We start from the raw sequence: 18,948 nt of genomic DNA, 5'->3' as shown, positions 1-18,948 counted from the left end.
AGTAACACACTAGCAATATCAAAGTTGGCATTAACAACAATATATCGATATATAAGTAAAAAAATATAATATTTGTAAATGACTTTTAGTCATTCACTCCATTCATCTACCGTTGCATGACTAAACAACAGATCCAAATATTATATTGTAGACTTTGTGTTCATTTTCTAGGTATGTATGCTTGCTGTTAATTCAGATTTTAAGTACTGCTTGTATTTTACTACAGTTTTGACACATACATTTTACGTGATTTTTTTCTGTACACATGACGTTCGCACGTACGGAAATCGATCGCACATTAAAGAATAATTTAAGCAGAGGCTTGTGGCGGCGCATGAGAAACCGGCCCCGCGTACAGACTGATCGCCAATTACCCACAAATTGTTGCCCGCCGCAAGCAGATACAACTACGAATAAACGAATAATAATGAGAAAGTAAAGAAATAACAAATAGGCTTTTGCAAAGGTCGCAACAGGTTCGAAACAATGGATGCACCTTCCTTTACAAAGTCATTTCCAAAATCTTTTAGCGAAATCGTACCATAAATTTCTTTTCCCTCCAGTTCTGTTCAGCACTTCCTCATTAGTTACCCAATCTACCCGACTATTCTTCAGCATTATCCTTTAACATCACACTTCAAAAGCTGCTATTCTCTTCTTGCCCGTACGTTTTATCGTCCATGTTTCACTTCCGTACAAGATTCCAATCGAACGAAATACCGTCAAAAAAGGCTTCCTAACATTCAAATGTATATTCGATGTTGACACATCTCTGTAGTTTCAGAAACCCTTTCTTATTATTGCTGCTCAGTATATTACGTCACTACTTTACCCAAAAAATGGTTCAAATGGCTGTGAGCACTATGGGACTTAACATCTGAGATCATCAGTCCCCTAGAACTGAGAACTACTTGAAACCTAACTAACCTAAGGACATCACGCACATCCATGCCCGAGGCAGGATTCCAACTAGCGAGCGTAGCAGCAACGCGGTTCCGCACTGGAGCGCCTAGAACCGCTAGGCCTCAGCGGCCGGCACTACTTTACCCATCGTTAGTGATATAGCTGCACAAATAGCAAAACCAATCTCGTACTTTTAGTCTCTCATTTCCTAATGTAATTGCCCTTCGACTGCCTTATTTACTTCGGTTACATTTCATTATTCTTGTCACACTTTAGTAGGTATTTATTTTATAACGTCTTCAATCTATCAGCCTTCCAGTGTGGCCGAGCGGTTCTAGGCGCTTCAGTCTGGAACCGCGTGACCGCTACGGTCGCAGGTTCGAATCCTGCCTCGGGGATGGATGTGTGTGATGTCCGTAGGTTAGTTAGGTTAAGTAGTTCTAAGTTCTAGGGGACTGATGACCTCAGCAGTTAAGTCCCATAGTGCTCAGAGCCATTTGAACCATTTTTTAAACTTCCAAATCCTTTTGCATCTGTGACATAATTGCAATCTCACCAGCAAACCTCAAACTTTTTGTTTCTTCTCCCTTTCGCAATTTCTGTTTCATTTCTTCTACAGTTTGCTCGGTTTAGATATAGAACAACAACTAGTATAGGCTGCAGCCCAGTCTCATTCCCTTCCAGCTCCCGCTTCCCTTTTATAAAACCAGTCTGCTTACTGAAGATCACAACAACAACAACAACAACAGAAATGCTACTTTGCAGCATTACAGACATTAGAAAACAGCTTTGTCGTCAGCAAACGGCGTGAAACGGTGTCGTGATTAGTATGTAGCACACTTCTTTTTAATCCTCTGATCGTCAGCTAATATTCTGGTCGAAGGCAGCTAAGATGATTACAGCTTGTGATCTGTGACGTTGTTGGCACGAGTTGCGTCCTGTGAAGTGACGAAACATAAGAAACAGAAAAGCAAAAAGCAGAGTTGCGCTCCGTCCGGGCGGCAGCCCTCGCCACGTCGACGTCGGCGTCTTCTGCGACGGCGTCCGGCGCTGGCTGCGACGAGCCTGAAACCTGCCAACACAAAAGGCGGGCGTCAGAGTTGTGAGGAACAGGCAGACACGCAGCGAGATTCCTGCCGCGATAGCGCCGGCCAGCGGCTAACACAGTCCCGAACCCACCCGCCGCGCCGCAGGTCGCGTGTGAGCCGCGGCGAGCCTAATCCGCTGTCACGATCCCTATTGTGCGGGGGAGGGCCCGCCGGCTGCCGACTGCGCGGCGAACCGCTCTCGCATGGAAAACGCCTCGCAGTACGTCGTGCCTTCAGCAACGCCGCCCCACAGCTGCAAGGGTACAGAGCGTCGCGGGCTGTACTCGGCGACGGCATTGCCAAACACTCCGAAAAACTGTGGCTGTTACGAGGATGCCTCCTCAAGCTAACGTTCGATTAACAGCGTCAGTGTTTCTGAAGGTCCCCGTCAAGATTTCGACCCTCCACTCATCTCCTGACTTATCTTTAGAGGTTATTTTCTTATACGGTGAAACTGTAAGTATCGCTGAACCGTGCTGGACCTTCGCGGTGAAGGCAGTCTTCTACTCCCCGCTTATTCCTCTCCGTTACTCAGCCTGCATCTACGTGATTCGTCTGCATTACACACTTAAGAGTCTGGCAGAACCAACTTCAGACTTTTTCTCTACCGTTCCCTTCTCCAACAGCACGCGGGAAAAACGAATACTTAAATCTTTCTGTACGGGCTCGGATTTCTCGTACTGTATTATGATGATCATTTCTCCCTATGTAAGCTGGCGACAATAAAATATTTTATCATTCAGAGGAGAAAGATGGTGCTTGAATATTCGTGGAAAGATTTCGCCGCAACGAAAAACGCATTTGTTTTAACGACTGCCGTCCCATCTCCCTTATTATATCCGTGACACTCTCTCTCCTATTTCCTGATAATACAAAACGAGTAGCCCTTCTTTGAAGTTTTTCGATGTCCTCCTCCAGTTCTGTCGGGTAAGGGTCACACGCAGCACAGCAGTATTCTAGCAGAGGACGGACAAGTGTACCGTAGGCTGTCTTTTTAATACACTTGATGCGGAAGGATAGTGTAGGCATTTTCTTTAGTAGACTTGATGCGTCTTCTAAGTGTTCTGCCAGTAAAATGTAGTCTTTTGTGTGCCTTTCCCACAAGATTATCTATGTGAGCGTTATAATTTTAATTTTTTATAATTGGAATGCCTAGAATTTAGTCGAATTTAAATTTTGTGGTTTATCATGCAACGAAATTTAACTGTTCTCTTTTCGTACCTATGTCGATGACCTCATACTTTTCCTTATACAGAGACAGTTGCCACGTTTCGCACCATTCAGATATTGTGCAGTCATTTTCTTATTGGTTTTGAACTTCTGCTGGGTTTACTAGACGGTTAATGACGGCATCATCTGCAAACAATCTGTGAGGACTGCTCTGATTGCCTCCTAAATCGTTTATATAGATCAGGAACAGCAGGTGGCCTGTAACACTTCCTGCGGGAACACTAGATATCTCTTCTGTTTGCCTCGATGATTTTCCGTCAGAGCTATCGGTAGTGACCGGAGTTCACCCTCTCCCACTTTCCTTTCTTTTGCGATATGCGCCTGCTCTCCTCTCAGCTGCAGCTGCAGGGCCTTTCTCCGCCTCGTAGCAGCGAGCCTTCACGAACAGCAGGCAGTGGTCAGTGTGTGGCGGCGAGGGGAGCCTCCGGGCAGCCGCTGCAGGCCGCGGCCGCGCCACGCGCCATCACCGTCCGCGGCGCCTGCAGCCGGCTGGGTTCAAAGGGCCGCCGGCCGCCCCCTCAGCTGACGCCTCCGCTGGGAGCCACAGCCACGTGTCGTTTCCCTCCCTGCTTGCCTCCTCGTCGTCCAAGTGCGTTTTGGCCCACCCAACTACAGTTATACATGTCCTGTGTTGTTCCTAACTGGCCCACAGTCTTTTTTACATCAGCGTGGAGTTTGACATGCTTACTTTGAACGTGGGGAGGGAGACGTCACCGTTCCTTACTTTCTCCCTCCGCACCTCCTCCACCCCCATTCTCTCCGTCGAACAGACACACTGGTGTGCAAAACTTAAGGAAGAAAATAACTTTCTCATTATACGTCACTGCGAAGTAACATGGCTCGATGTATACATGTAAATAACTGCTGCAGTATACACTGAAGAGCCAAAGAAACTGGTACACCGGCCTAATACCGTGTAGGGCCCCTGCGAGCACGCAGAAGTGCCGCAACACGTCGTGGTAGGGACTCGGCTAATGTCTGTAGTATTGCTGGAGCGAACTGACGCCACGAATCCTGCAGGACTGCCCATAAATCCGTAAGAGTATGAGGGGCGGAGGTCCTTTCTGAACAGCACATTGCAAGGCATCCTAGATATGGTCAATAACGTTCATGTCTGGAGAATTTGGTGGTCAATGGAGGTGTTTAAACTTAGAAGAGTGTTCCTGGAGCCACTCTGTACCAATTCTGGACGTGTGGGGTGCCGCACTGTCCTGCTGGAATTACTCAAGTCCGTCGGAATGCACAGTGGACGTGGATGAATGCAGGTGATCAGACGTGTCATCTGTCAGAGTCGTATGTAGACGTATCAGTGGACCCATGTCACTCCAACTGCAGAAGCTCCATATCATCACAGAGCCTTCACCAGCTTGAACTGTCTCCTGCTGACATCCAGTGACCACAAATTCATGAGATTATATCCATACCCGTACGCGTCCATCCGCTCGATACAATTTAAAACGAGACTCGTACGACCAGGCAACATGTTTCCGGTCATCAACTGTCTAGTGTCGGTGTTGACGGGCCCAAGCGAAGCGCAAAGCTTTGTGTCGTGCAGTCATCAAGGGTACACGAGTGAGCCTTGGCACCGAAAGCCCATATCGATGATGTTTCGTTGAATGGTTCGGACGCTGACACTTGTTGATGGCCCAGCATTGAAATCTGTAGCAATTTGAGGAAGGTTTGCACTTCTTCAGTCGTCGTTGGTCCCGTTCTTGCAGGATCTCTTTCCGACCACAGCGATGTCGGAGATTTGGTGTTTTACCGAATGTCTGATACAGTACACTCGCGAAATCTTCGTATCGGAAAATCCCCACTTCACCGCTACCTCTGAGACGCTGTGTCGCATCGCTCGTCCGCCGACAACAATATCACGTTCAAACTGACTTAAATCTTGATAACGTGCCATTGTAGCAGCAGTAACCGATCAAACAATTGTGTCAGACACTTGTCTTATATAGACGTTGCCGATCGCAGCGCCGTATTCTGCCTGATTACATATCTCTGTATTTGAATATGCATGCCTATACCAGTTTCTTTGGCGCTTCAGTGTAGTACAAAAGGCAACTGAGGGAAATACGACACGAGACGAACGGAAATGACACTTCTATTCAAGGACAATTATTACACTCAAGTTACCGCAATTTATGGTCGTCCCGTGGACATTGTAAAAGGACGGGCATGATTCTTGACAGGATCTGTGACCACTGCAGGCGGCAATGCACTCTCTGCAACGTTCCCATATGCTGGCGACTAGGTTGGTGAGGAGTTCCTGTGGTATGGCTGACAACTACTGGATAAACGCTGCTGCGTGTGGGCATGCTGCAAAACGTCTTCTTACCGCATCCCATACGGCATTTGAATCGTTGAACGGGCAGGCAACTCCGTTCGCCGAATATTCCCTCGTTCCAAGAGCTGCTCCACCTGTTCGATGCAGCGCGCATTTGTCATCTATGAAGACCAAGTCACAGCCGAATGCATCCCTAATGTGCAAAGGAATGGAATACAGTGTCACAATAACGTTCAGTGGTGTGTGTGCCGTGTTCAAAGTTTTGGGGGTCCAGGCAACTTTGTACCTCCCCACAGCATAAAACCTGGACCACCAAAACGATCACGTTCGTCAGTTGTGGACGTCCCGTCATATGGCGACGTAATGCACTCAGGAATATTGTCGAACACGATCGTTTCGTCTTATGGTGTGAGGAGGAGTAACGTTGCAGGAACGGGCTAATCTCCACACCATTATTGTGACACAATATTCCAGCCCCAAGCGCGTCTTTGATGACTGCGTTGAGCTCCGTCTTTTCGGGACTACATTCGGCCCTGACTTCATTTTCATGAATGATTGTGGGCTACGATATCGAATAGCACATGTGGAGGGGCTCATGGAACAAGATGATATTCGCGAATGACCTAGTATGTCTTAAATCACATCGAGCACCTGTGGGATACCTATTGCGTTACGGCCACATGCACCAAATACCTTCCCGCAGTTGTCAGCCGTGCTTATGGAGGAGTGGAACGCCATACCACAAGAACTCTTTACCAACTTCGTGCCCAGCATAGCAGCACGTTACAGACGTCGTCCGTGATGAGCATACGCCCTGTTAAGGATCATGTGACACCATTAGTACTTTCGAGAGGACCTCCATAAACTGCTGTGACGTCTTTGAATAAAAGTCTCATTTCTGTTCGTCCCATTGCGTATTTCTTTCGGCTAACTTCTGTGCTTCACTGTAGCGGTTCCTTCTGTGCATGGTCGGAGTTCAACGGACCTGTGTTGCTTGGCGGTGACACATCTTGAGAAAGCTACATTCGTCCTTGAGTTTCGCACATCACTGTATAATTTGATGCCACTCCCACTTTTAATCTACCACAATTGTTTAGGATTTAATAATAATATCCATCACTTGCATCAGTCCACTACGTTCTTGAGGACGTAACGATAGCGCGCCGCTCTCAGTAGCTGCTGCCAGTTTTTCCTGTCTTGCGCGGCTTCCATCCATTCAATGATACCCAATATTTTGCAGTCAGAGGTCATCCTTCCTATCGTGTACCTAACGGTCTGTCGTGAGAGGGACTGCCCCTATCGAGCGTTGCTGGGATACCTTGACTACTTCTTCATTGGGTCTCCAAACCGTCCTTGTGTTCCCCCAAACGTAGGCCCAAAGATTTTTCTGTATACTTCAGCTTCGAAGACTTAGTTTCGGTACTCTTCTCTTTTGATCATGCTCCACGTTTCCACCCCGTATAGCAGTACTGTTGTGTTATCGAGTTTCGCCTTGGTCTCCCTGGTCAGCACTCTGAAGGATAGAACTTTTTTGAAGGAAAAGTAAACTTCACTTGCAGTTCGTAGCCTAATTTGGTAATTACTTGTCTTCTGTTTACACCAATGTATTTTAGATTGGAAGTATTCTTCAGATTGTAGTTAGGTATATGAAGGTCATCATGTTGTTCTGTCGCCAAATTCTCTCTCTGTATGGTCATCTATTCTGTCTTTTCGTAATTAATTTTTAAACCAATTTTAAAGGCGGTTTCGTTTAGTTTTTCCAGCAGCATTTCAATATCATCAATGCCATTTCCTATTAAAACTACGTCTTTTACATGGGCCAATATATGTGGTTAGTTATCTGCCATGTACTCATACGTTACTTGTTTGGTTTTTATAGTACTTCTTCATTACAAGACTGAAAATACGTGAATATATCGCATCACCTTGCATCAGTACAGTTCTGTTCTCACAATAATTCGATAGATAGCCGCAGTATGTCATCCCGCTTGCCACCTCCTCCGTACAAATTTTGACCAGAGTTATTTGTTTCTTAGGACTTCAGCATTCTCTCATGATTTCCCACATCATTTCTCTGTATACCGAATCCTAGGCCTTCTAAAAACCAATGAAAAGATAATGGAAGTTCTTGTTGTGTGCTCACTAATTTTCACTGCTAGGTTTGATGCAAAGTGTGCTGTATATAGTCGATTTTTTTTTTCCAGAAGTCCACTCTGGGTACGGGGGGCGGGATTGACTCTTTGCAATATTATACGTGGCAGTACTTTGTATGCTGTGAATACTAGAGAAATTCCCCTGTAATTTCTGAAATTTCGTTTAACAAGAACAGATATAAAATATTTTAATATAGTAACAATACCTTGGTTATATTGATGCTTAATGCATCATCTCGGCATAAGTTTCAAGAATAACGATTTACACGACAAAGCATCGAAGTGTGGCCTCACCATAAACAGAGAACACTACGACTGTGGCTATGCACACTGTGGCTATGCGAGCAGTTAAAGGGGGGGGGGGAATCAGGTTTCTTTCAGTCGGTCCCGCCTACGGCCAGGAATATGAGTGTTGTGCTATCCTTTTCTTTCCGTAGTAGAGGGACTAGAGCCCTCAAGCAAGCAATTAAAAAGTTACCTCTTAAACGTAGTTCGTAGCATTTTAGGACTGCTTGCCATTTTTATGCTGTGTTCTCCATGACCTCCAGCCCGCTCCTCATTTTCGATCTGCACCTGGTTAGACGGTGTATAGCGGCACGGTTTCGGCAAAGATGTTGAGCACTGTAAATAGTCCTCATGGGTTTGCCGCCGGATGACATTGTGCAATATCCACAATATTTCCTCGGAGCGACTGTCCAACATCTTTAGGTGGTTGAACTTTGCTGGTGGCTAGGTATTACTGGCTGTAGCCACCAGCAAGATTCAACGACCTGAAAATTTCGGATAGTTGCTCCGAGAAAATATTGTGGAATTTGCACAACGGCACTCGGCAGCAAACCTTGGAGACTATTTACAACATATCAGGCCGGGAAAGCTTGAAGAGTCACATGTTCAGCACTTTCCCAAACCCCGCCTGATGGATGTGGGGATGTTCTCAGCTGCGACCAGCCTCACGAATGCTGGCAAAGGAAAAGTTTCCCTCGGAGGGAGAGATTGAAGAGCGGACTCGATTGTGGCGAGTGTAATCCCGGGAAAGAGGTCAGCCGGCAATACAGTTGTCGGCGACCGCTGTGGCGTCGCGTCGGACCATTTGCGGCGGCGGGCTTCAAAGGCGGCGGCGTACAGGCGCCCGTTGTGCGCCGGCGGGACACACGGGAGCCCGGACAGAGAACGGGCCCTCCCCCGCGTCCCAAAAACTCTCACTAGGCGTCCATTCCCCGTCCTGCAGACGGGCAGGCTCGGTAAACGCTGTGGCGTGCCATTGTGAAACCGCCAACGCGTAGGACCAGCCAAAGATGGATCGGTTCAAATCCACACTTCGCTTAACTCGTGACACAACAGGACACATTGCTTTAATTGCGAGCAGCTCCAAGGTGATTTGGATATCAAGTACTTCTACCCACACTTCAGTCTACTATCGCTCAGTGTTTCTCTGGCCTGATTCTGGACCCAACGAAATTTATTTTCCGGAATTGCTCATCTACGGTCAACGACCATGAACATAATCATTTGCATCTCTTGTTCTGTCTATAGATGCATCGCGTACTAGATTTACATATGTTGCATGGTGAACATCGTTCCTTTCTACATTACTGTCTCAGAAATTTTTCAGCGCGCTCGACAGTGTATATGTAATATGAATTTGGTTGCTAGATTTTATGTATAACAAGCCGCTGTCATTAGGTCGATTAAAAGAAGGTGAGAAAACATAATTGTACTTCCTTCTATCAGGTCGGCTTGCATTTACTTTGATCATTATTTGGCAAGGAATGCTTCACATGTTGCAAGCATTGTGCATCATCTCGTTTGTAATATGTTCCTTGTTAATAATCTTAATAGTTCTAGCCAGCACATATCACAGTGCACAGTCCAAATATCATACAAGGAAATAAAAATGCAACTATGTCAACAGTCAGAAAGTTGGCTGTAGCTACGTATTATTTACGTGAGACAGCTCTTTAAAAAATCCGGACATTGAAATTGTGTGCTAAACTGGGACACGGAACACAACACGTCGCAAATTACGGTAAATGTCCTCATCAGCTTTTTCCTCGTGAACTAAAAATCTTGAAAGCCAATTTCTTTTGGGGACCAAAACGTTTGTTGAGACATTAAAATTGAGAATCAAAATGGCTTTTGAAAAGATACAATTTGAAAAACAAAAATATTCTTGGAAACTTAAAAATTATCTTGAAAAATTAAAAGTTATTTAACCTCGAAGTATACGGACTAACAAACAAATTACCCACTATCCATCTTACTGTTGATAATGGGTATAATGTGGACAAAAGCAACACAAAATTAAACTGTCCTACATACAGTTAATGCCTAAATATTAAAATTTGTAGAAGAGTGTGGTTTGAATCACAAAACTTTTTTTTCTTTTTTGCATTTAAGGAGTCTTGCTTTTGCTGTGGACTGTCAAAGTTGACTGAAGCAGGTTGCTGTATCTCTGGTATCTGACAGCAGGTGGCCGTCTCACCCTCATGACAGTGAAGTTGTAGGTGTGCACTGTACAGCTGTATGGAGGAGACGTAGACAGAATGGCAAAAACTAGCTGTCGTGTCTGGACTTGCCCGTAACAGCATCGTCAATGAACTTTGTCACTGTTACTAGCCACACGGAGTACACATCGTGTCAACAAAGAATGGTATTACACGAGACGGCTTAAAAATGGTGGATCCTAAACAGCACTGATCGCAACCGAGAATCGCACCTTGTCAGTGACAGTCGGGTCAAACTCACGGAAAATGTTGCTTTCAAAAAACGCAGATCCACTTCAGGCAGAGAACGCTGCGAAGGGAGCTGCACGTAGCGCCGTTTCGTGTCTTGTACCTCCCAAAAATAGCGATTTTGCTTGTTACCTAATGATGCGAGGCATCGAGTACAACGAAGGCACAAGCGGGTACTTAACCCACAGTGTATGGTGGGTGTAGTGCAGGCCGTAGGTGGTTCTGTGATGTTTCGTGAGGGTTTGTTTTTAGTTGGGCCCACTCGTTGAGATTACCGTCAACATAAAACAGCGTCCCTTTTTTTTCTTTCTTTTTTAGTATCCTTATCAGCCGAGTGCTGCTCTGCCTTCTACATGATGCAGACAAGCATGTCTTCATGTCAACAGTTGTGGCCACAATGCTGTACATGTACGTTTCTGGTTTGACGAACACTCAAGCACCCTACCTGCTACCTAATGACCCTCTTAATCACTTTATCTTAACCAGTACAAAACGTCTGGGAGTATTTTGAATTGGAGGTGAAACGTAGCCGTATAAATGCTCCCAATTTGGTACCTCTACCTAACCTAACCCCCATGAACCATGGACCTTGTCGTTGGTGGGAAGGCTTGCGTGCCTCAACGATACAGATAGCCGTACCGTACGTGCAACCACAACGGAGGGGTATCTGTTGAGAGGCCAGACAAACGTGTGGTTCCTAAAGAGGGGCAGCAGCCTTTTCAGTAGTTGCAGGGGCAACAGTCTGGATGATTGACCGATCTGGCCTTGTAACACTAACCAAAATGGCCTTGCTGTTCTGGTACTGCGAACGGCTGAAAGCAAGGGGAAAGCCGTAATTTTTCCCGAGGGCATGCAGCTTTACTGTATGATTGCTACAGAAGAATGCTGAAGATTAGATGGGTAGATCACATAACTAATGAGGAGGTATTGAATAGAATTGGGGAGAAGAGGAGCTTGTGACACAACTTGACTAGAAGAAGGGATCGGTTGGTAGGACATGTTCTGAGACATCGAGGGATCACCAATTTAGTATTGGAGGGCAGCGTGGAGGGTATAAATCGTAGAGGGAGACCAAGAGATGAATACACTAAGCAGGTTCAGAAGGATGTAGGCTGCAGTAGGTACTGGGAAATGAAGAAGCTTGCAGAGGATAGAGTAGCATGGAGAGCTGCATCAAACCAGTCTCAGGACTGAAGACCACAAGAATAACAACAACCTCGGAAAAAAAAAGAGATTTTGCTTGTTACCTAATCACGCAAAGCATCGAGTACAACGAAAGCACAAGCGGGTATTTAACCCACAGTATATGGTGGGTGTAGTGTAGGCCGGAGGTGTTTCTGTGATGTTTCGTGAGGGATTTTTTTTTATTTTTTAGTTGGGCCTAATCGTTGAGATTACCGTCGACATATAAAAGCGTGCTTTGCTCCTTTTTTTCAGTATCCTTATCAACCGAGTGCTGCTCTGCCTTCTACAAGATCTGACACATGTGTCGTCATGTCAACAATTGTGGCCACAGTGCTGTACACATACGTTCCTGGTTTGACGAACAGTCATGCACCCTACCTCCTACCTAATGGCTCTCTTAATCACTCTATCTTAACCAGTAGAAAACGGCTGGGAGTATTTTGAATTGGAGGTGAAACGTAGCCGTATAAATGCTCCAAATGTGGTACCTCTGGGGCATCTAATTACCAGAGATGTGAAAGCACCATACCTGAAGAAATCTCTCCGAACTGAGGCTATTAATAACAGTTGGGGAGTGGTGTTGCACGGTACCGGCCTAGTGAGCTCATTTCTAGTGTCACAGGAGTCCTTGATTTACTTCGTAAGAGGCCCGAGCTCCCTGGGGCTGGGACGGCTGCGCGGGCTCACCTTGGTCCTCGGAGTCGTCCTGGCCCGGCTTGACGTCGGCGGGCGGCACGAGCGGGCCCGGCGGCGCGCCGCCCACCAGCGGCCCCACCATGTCGTTGTTGTTGGCCTCGGGCGGCGGCTGCAGCGGCGTGTGGGGCGGCGGCTGGCCCGGTCCCCCGTGCGCGCCCGCCGCCCCGCCGCCGCCCGCTCCCGCCCCCGCCGCCCCCGCGCCCGCCTTGAGCGCCGCCGCGCCGCCCACGCCCGGCTCGCACTCCTCGTCCTCGTCCTCCGAGCCCGACCCCAGCAGCGAGTCTGCAACGCCGCAGAGGCACGTCTCAAGCACTTCACCTGGCTGCGTGCTTTTTACACCTTAGCAGACGAGATTACAATGTGCATGCTACATGACCAGTACACAATGATGACAATAATAATAGTAGTTGTCAAACTTCCTGGCAAATTAAAACCGTGTGACGGTCACGAAGTTCGAACCCTGGTCTGCCACACCGTTTTAATCTGCAGGAAGTTTCGTATCAGCGCACAGTCGACAGAAGAATGAAAAATTCATTGTGAACTAATAATATAGTAATAATAATGGCGATAGTTCATAACTGCATCTGTATCCTTTATCCCAGTGGCATCTTCCATCGTCCAGTAACGAATCGATATCTGCGACCACAAAAACCATCCGATCGTATTAACTCCCAGCCAACTGCACTGTTGATGAAGGACAGGCTACGAGACGACAGAACGAGAAATACATCAGTACCCACAGACTGTGAGTTGCCTTCAGCAATTCATGGTGACCTATGTCACAACATACAATCTCGACTTCAATATGTACTGTGAGAGTGACAGTTCGTCTGCCCTGTTGCCCAACAGATACGAACAGACTACACCGCCACCGGTTTCAAATCGACTGTTAATATGCTGAGGAGTTAGTCCTTCATAGGCATACTGTGAGCTAAAAGTACGTAGGTCTACGGAAGACGAGCTGTTCATTTGTCCCATATTACAGAAATAATTGTATTATTATTTCATTTCCCTAGCTTCACTTTTCATTCAAGAGAGGTTTTAAAGAAAAAAGTGACTTGAAACATGTGTTACAAGAAGTTAATAATTTTAAAAAACGCTCATTTTGTTGATTTTTTTAAAGGTCAAAGGTACTTTTATAACTGCATGAATAAAAGTGATATCTTTAGCGTGTCTTTAGCACCGTAGGTAGTAACGTTACACGATTTTGGGACTGTCATGGTAGAGGAAAAGTTTGTCGATTTTGAGAAGAAAGTCAGCAGACGGTGCTGACGGTTTTTGTGGGTGTGAGTGGGAAAGGTTCTGGGACGGAAATGATGGGAATGTGGATTTGGAACAACGGAGGTGTAAGAGGAACCATGACATGGAGTGGAACAGAAACATTCTTTTATCCTTGATGGTTTGAGAACACTGTTGTTATTTTCGTAAATAGCACTGAAGTAAAATGCGGAGACCTTCTATACAAGCCAAAAGCTTTCGTAAATAAGAGAATCATGAATTTACTGATAGACTGTATTGTAGGAGAAAAGTATGAACTGTGTACAACAAATCCTCGCGGCCGTCTGACGATGACTGGATGACTGGTCTCGAGTTTCCGGTAATTGTAAGAAATACGGTGCGCCGTGGGGAAGGAGAGACAAGAAGACAATAATTAAGATGAGCGGAAGGGTGTGTGTGGGGTGCGTACTGTAAGACCTTCGGTACACACACCATCAGATTTTTTGACTTGTCGCTCTAACGAAGTAGGCGAGTGTTATCAATATGTCTCGTGGTCTTATCGTGGCGTGTTTATCTTCTGGCGTTAGGTCAGACGATAGAAATGCCACTTGCACGCTTAGAGTAACAGATTGACGGTGACCAACTTTAAACAGAACTTGATTAATTTTCACACACATTTATTAAAATAATAACAAGCATAAACATTACGTCACTTGATTCTGGATGCTATTTACAATTGACAATCTGAAGTTCCTTTGGTCTTGGTACGTTAATCTTATTCTCATAAATCTCTGATACTTGACAAAGTGTCTGTTCATTTCTCTTCATGGCTATGTACAGGAATATGGTAATCTTATTAGGCACAGACTGAAACTTGACTATAGACTGGTACAGACTAATGCAGACTAACGCAGACTGGTATGGACTGACGCAGACAAATGCAGACTGACTAATCGGAGGTCTGTACACTCTTTATAATACCTCGCGCGGTCAGGTATCACTGCGCGAGTGTGATCCGCGAGGAAAAAAGGTTCTACGTTAGCAGCAATCTCGTTGGCTGCGTTACATATTAATACGCGGGTCGGCGGAAGCAGAATTTGGTCCGTCTCTAAGACAACGCCATCTCGTAGTGCGGAGACGGACGAGCGCTGCGCCTGCGCTGTTGTGCTTAGCGGGGCGCGCTCTGTTGGAAAAGTTGTGTACGCGCTGACCACGCGGAACTATGTACACAACAGTGTGGCAAGTGAGGATTTGGGGGAAGTGATAGAATTCGATGGATAGGAAACACAGGCGGTAGTGGCACTGACGATAAAGGTCGGAGTAGTGCTTAGTATGTTTGGAGTGTGGCAGAGTCGTGCGACCTCCATGTTCAGCCAATTAGTCGTTTCAGTTTATTGTAGGCTATTTGTCCTTTGGGTAATGGGTGGATTTTTCCATGTTTTTTGGCGAGTGATAGTCCCAGTCCACTGTATAAAGAACGATTACGAATTATGAGGCACCAGTCATAGAGGCGGAAAACTTCGGATGATTTGTTCCAAAACTATTGGTTGTGTCTTAGAAGAGTTGCATCTGGTGGTAAAATTGATCTGGTAACATTAACGAAGCGGTGGAGTTTACGAGAGACAGATAAAGTAGATGTGGAACTAAAATGCGCGATGACGAGGCTAGTGAAGACGTTTCCGTGTTCTAAGATAGCCTGGTGTCGCTATCGTATTTCTGGCGCTCTAGGAAGAGAGGCGGCTCGCAGATAGGCTGAGGTGCCTGGAAGTAGGCGCGACTGTCGGGGCGAAAGACGCGGCCTTTGTGGAGGCGAGGTGAGGTGAGGTGAGGCGAGCTGCTGGCGGGCCATGAATATTTCATGCGGGCTCGGCGGGCTGTGCGCTGCCCGCGTCTCCGCGGCTGACAGCACTCGCGGGTCGAGCGCCTGCCACGAGGCTGGAGCTGGAGCTGGAAGCGGCACGATTAACATCCAGCCAGCCGCCGCCTCCGCTCCTGACAGCGGAGCGCGCGGGGTTCTTCTGAGACGAGAAGGGTCTACTCTTCATCTACGTATGTACTCCGCAAGCCACGTACAGGACGTGGCGGAGCGTACAGAGATGCCAGAATTCTCCCACTATTGTAGCCGCATCAGCCGCGGTAGTTTCCCGACGCGATAGACCACAAGTGTCCCGTATCAAACCGCTCGTCTCATCTTGCTACCTCAATATGGTACCTCAAATTGGCCTACGAAAACTACATAAGCTACAGCGCATGCGCGTCGAGCGAGTTTTTCAACATTCTTACAAACCATTAGTTCTAGAGAAAAAAGTGAATTAGACCTTTTTTGTAGGAAATTTAATATAGTTTAATTTTGTACTGCGACACGTTTTCGCTGGAGGATGCGGTTTTCGAGTTATTCGAGAAAAACGTACACAAGTGATATTTAATGTATTCTATCTCGGAAACCATTTGGAATAGGGCATACCTCCATATGAAGTTTTTCGTTCAGAATCTCTATCGCCGGCCGGAGTGGCCGAGCAGTTCTAGGCGCTACAGTCTGGAACCGCGCGACCGTTACGGTCGCAGGTTCGAATCCTGCCTCGGGCATGGATGTGTGTGATGTCCTTAGGTTAGTTAGGTTTAAGTAGTCTAAGTTCTAGGAGACTGATGACCTCAGCAATTAAGTCCCATAGTGCTCAGAGCCATTTGAACCATTTTTTGAATCACTATCACCTTTCAAAGCATGCAGCTTTCCTCCTGACACACACACACACACACACACACACATATATATATATATATATATATATATATATATATATATATATATGGTATACGCTTTGAAAGGTGATAGTGATTCTAAACAAAAAACTTCATATGGAGGTATATATTTGTGTGTGTGTGTGTGTGTGTCTGTGTGTGTGTGTGTGTGTGTGTGGCCGGAAGTTGAAGGGAGAGAGTGAGCTTCATTGTTGCTATATTTGAGGGCCTTTACGAGTCTGTACTCTGCTCTTAAATAAGAGCAGAGTACAGACTCGTAAAGGCCCTCAGATTTGTACTGTCCGCTTGCGTCCTCAATCTGTGATTTGAAGGCAACGTCGGATCATGTTTGTAGTAGGAGATGAATCCAATACTTCAGACGGGGAGTGGGTATAGGGCGCTCGTTTCCAAGCGACACGGCTGGGGACGTGATTTTAGCGTTTTTTTGCAGTACTTGTTGCCAATATCAACGATTTTCTGCCCCATTCTATTCGCGTAGGGGCTGTACTCGTCCTAACCACTCTTATGTTATTCCTTCGCAAATCACGCGATGGTGACGGCAGTCAAATACCTAGCGCCGCTTCTCTAAAATTTATCCAACCGGGTTTCACGATTACAGCATCGACTTCCATCCAAAGATTTCTTTTCAGTTTGTCCAGTATCTGTACCGACCAGCTTACAGCGTGTCTCTGAATTTGGTGCCTGCTTCCATGCCTATTTCGTAAACACTGCAAACGCTGCAACGAAAGCTACACTCTAGTATCAAGTCTGGGTCTTCAGTTCACCTGATCAGTGCAATTCATACCCTTTCTTAATAATAATAATTTTGATTTTTCCACTTTCCCCGTTTTCAGAAGTGTACTTGGACTGCATATTCCTAGCTTCCTCGCTGTGTTCATAGACTGTGCCTTTCGGTCTATGTTGTACTGGGTTCTTTCACTTATACCCTTGCCAGTTCCATGAACTGTAATGTCGAAATTATTCTCCATTCTCTCCGTGATTGCTGCACTTAGGAGTACTATGATGGTATTGCGGTTTTACTGGCATTCAGATTATCCTGGCCATTCTAGTACATAATCATTCGCAATCCATATTGACATATTTATGACATGGCATTGAAATTTGTGCTAGGGAGGGCACTCTCGCTTAGTGCTGATAGTAACTGAGCAGCTTCTTAGTATTATCCCTAAATGTTTTCGTAAGTAAATGCCTTTTGTAATGGTTCAGTTGTTATTTGATCGCGATCGGTTTCAAGTGGCCTAGTGACTCATCATCAGATGTTACATTATTTTTAGTAATTGATTGTAGCATTGCACAAACTTTGGCACAGATAACAGCTCCTCTGTGTGATCAAAATAACTAGAAAAAACATGAAGCATATGTTCCAAACTGGTTTGTGCACTACGATTAAACCAATAAAAGCAAAAAATTGTACACAATTCCCCAGTTCTACAATCACCAAAAACTGTCTACCATCTGACAACAAGTCGCTTGGCGAGTTGAAACCAGTCATGGCAAAGAAGAAAGAACATTGAAACATCACTAAAAGCTACTGGTTGCAGACGTTTCTGAAAAAATTTCCATCTCTGTCGCAGTGTTCCTCATCCGTAATGGATAAAAGTTTTATGACTATAATTTAAACAATATCACGTGCTGCTTAAGTTTACCACTAACCGTGCTGTCGTTTACTGTTGGATTCTTTTTGTTAGTTGTAAGGATTATTTTGGGGCTCCTCGACAAGAATCTTTATTTCCTCCTCAGCGGCAATACCTCCTCAAGCACTCTTAAACACTATTTTCTCCATCTCTGTCTACACTTTTTAGAAGCTAGTCTGTCGACTGTGCACAGTCGACGGAACTTGTTGATTCGTAAAGATGCTGCTGACGCCATCTGGTTGTGTACGTTCATTGGTATATGAACCAAAGCACTATAACTCAATGCATATGTATATTTTTTCAGCATAGCTAAAAGCACCGTGAATTTCATATTACCACCTCAGGGCCCTGAGTATAAACTTTTTCAACAACAACGAACCACGATTCCTACATCAGAATGTCTGCGTCTGGTGCGTTTTACTAGTTTTTCGCTTCATCTGAAGATACGATATATCACGGCTTCGGCTTCGAGCCGTACCTCTTTTTTTTTAAAAAAAAAAATAGTCATCAGTCCTCTGACTGGTTTGATGCTACCCTCCACGAATTCCTTTCTTATGTCAACATCTTCATTCAGAGCAGCAATTGCGACCTACTTCCTCAATTACTTGCTAGATGTATTCCAATTTCTGCCTTCCTGTGCAGTTTTCGCTCTATACAGCTCTCTGTAGTGCCATGGAGGTTGTTCCGTGATGTCGTAACAGATGTCCTCAAAAAATGTCCAAATGTATGTGAAATCTTATGAGACTTAACTGCTAAGGTCATCAGTCCCTAAGCTTACACACTACTTAACCTAAATTATCCTAAGGACAAACACACACACCCATGCCCGAGGGAGGACTCGAAGCTCCGCCGGGACCAGCCGCACAGTCCATGACTGCAGCGCCCCAGACCGCTCGGCTAATCCCGCGCGCTAACAGATGTCCTATCATCCTGTCCCTTCTTCTCGACAGTGTTTTCCATATATTCCTTTCCTCGCTGAATCCACGGAGAACCTCCTCATTTCTTACCTTGTCAGTTCACCTAATTTTCAACATTCATCTATAGCACAACATCTCAAATGCT

At 45.7% G+C, this 18,948-nt stretch overlaps 1 protein-coding gene across 1 annotated transcript in view; it reads right to left on the bottom strand.

The window, feature by feature from the left end:
• Positions 1–18,948, bottom strand: part of LOC124712468 (LIM/homeobox protein Lhx5) — a 477,246-nt gene that overhangs the window by 69,289 nt on the left and 389,009 nt on the right. Inside the window, exons 6-7 of the mRNA XM_047242764.1 lie at positions 12,462–12,556; positions 12,266–12,383 (exon numbers count right to left, since the gene is read on the bottom strand). Coding sequence (XP_047098720.1) covers positions 12,266–12,383; positions 12,462–12,556 — 213 coding nt within the window. The remainder of the gene's footprint in view (positions 1–12,265; positions 12,384–12,461; positions 12,557–18,948) is intronic.

This window comes from Schistocerca piceifrons, chromosome 8 (genome assembly GCF_021461385.2).
Source record: "Schistocerca piceifrons isolate TAMUIC-IGC-003096 chromosome 8, iqSchPice1.1, whole genome shotgun sequence".
In the NCBI taxonomy this organism is placed as follows: domain Eukaryota; kingdom Metazoa; phylum Arthropoda; class Insecta; order Orthoptera; family Acrididae; genus Schistocerca; species Schistocerca piceifrons.
The sequence above is the reverse complement of the archived record's forward strand: the minus strand, read 5'-3'. Positions and strand labels throughout refer to the sequence as shown.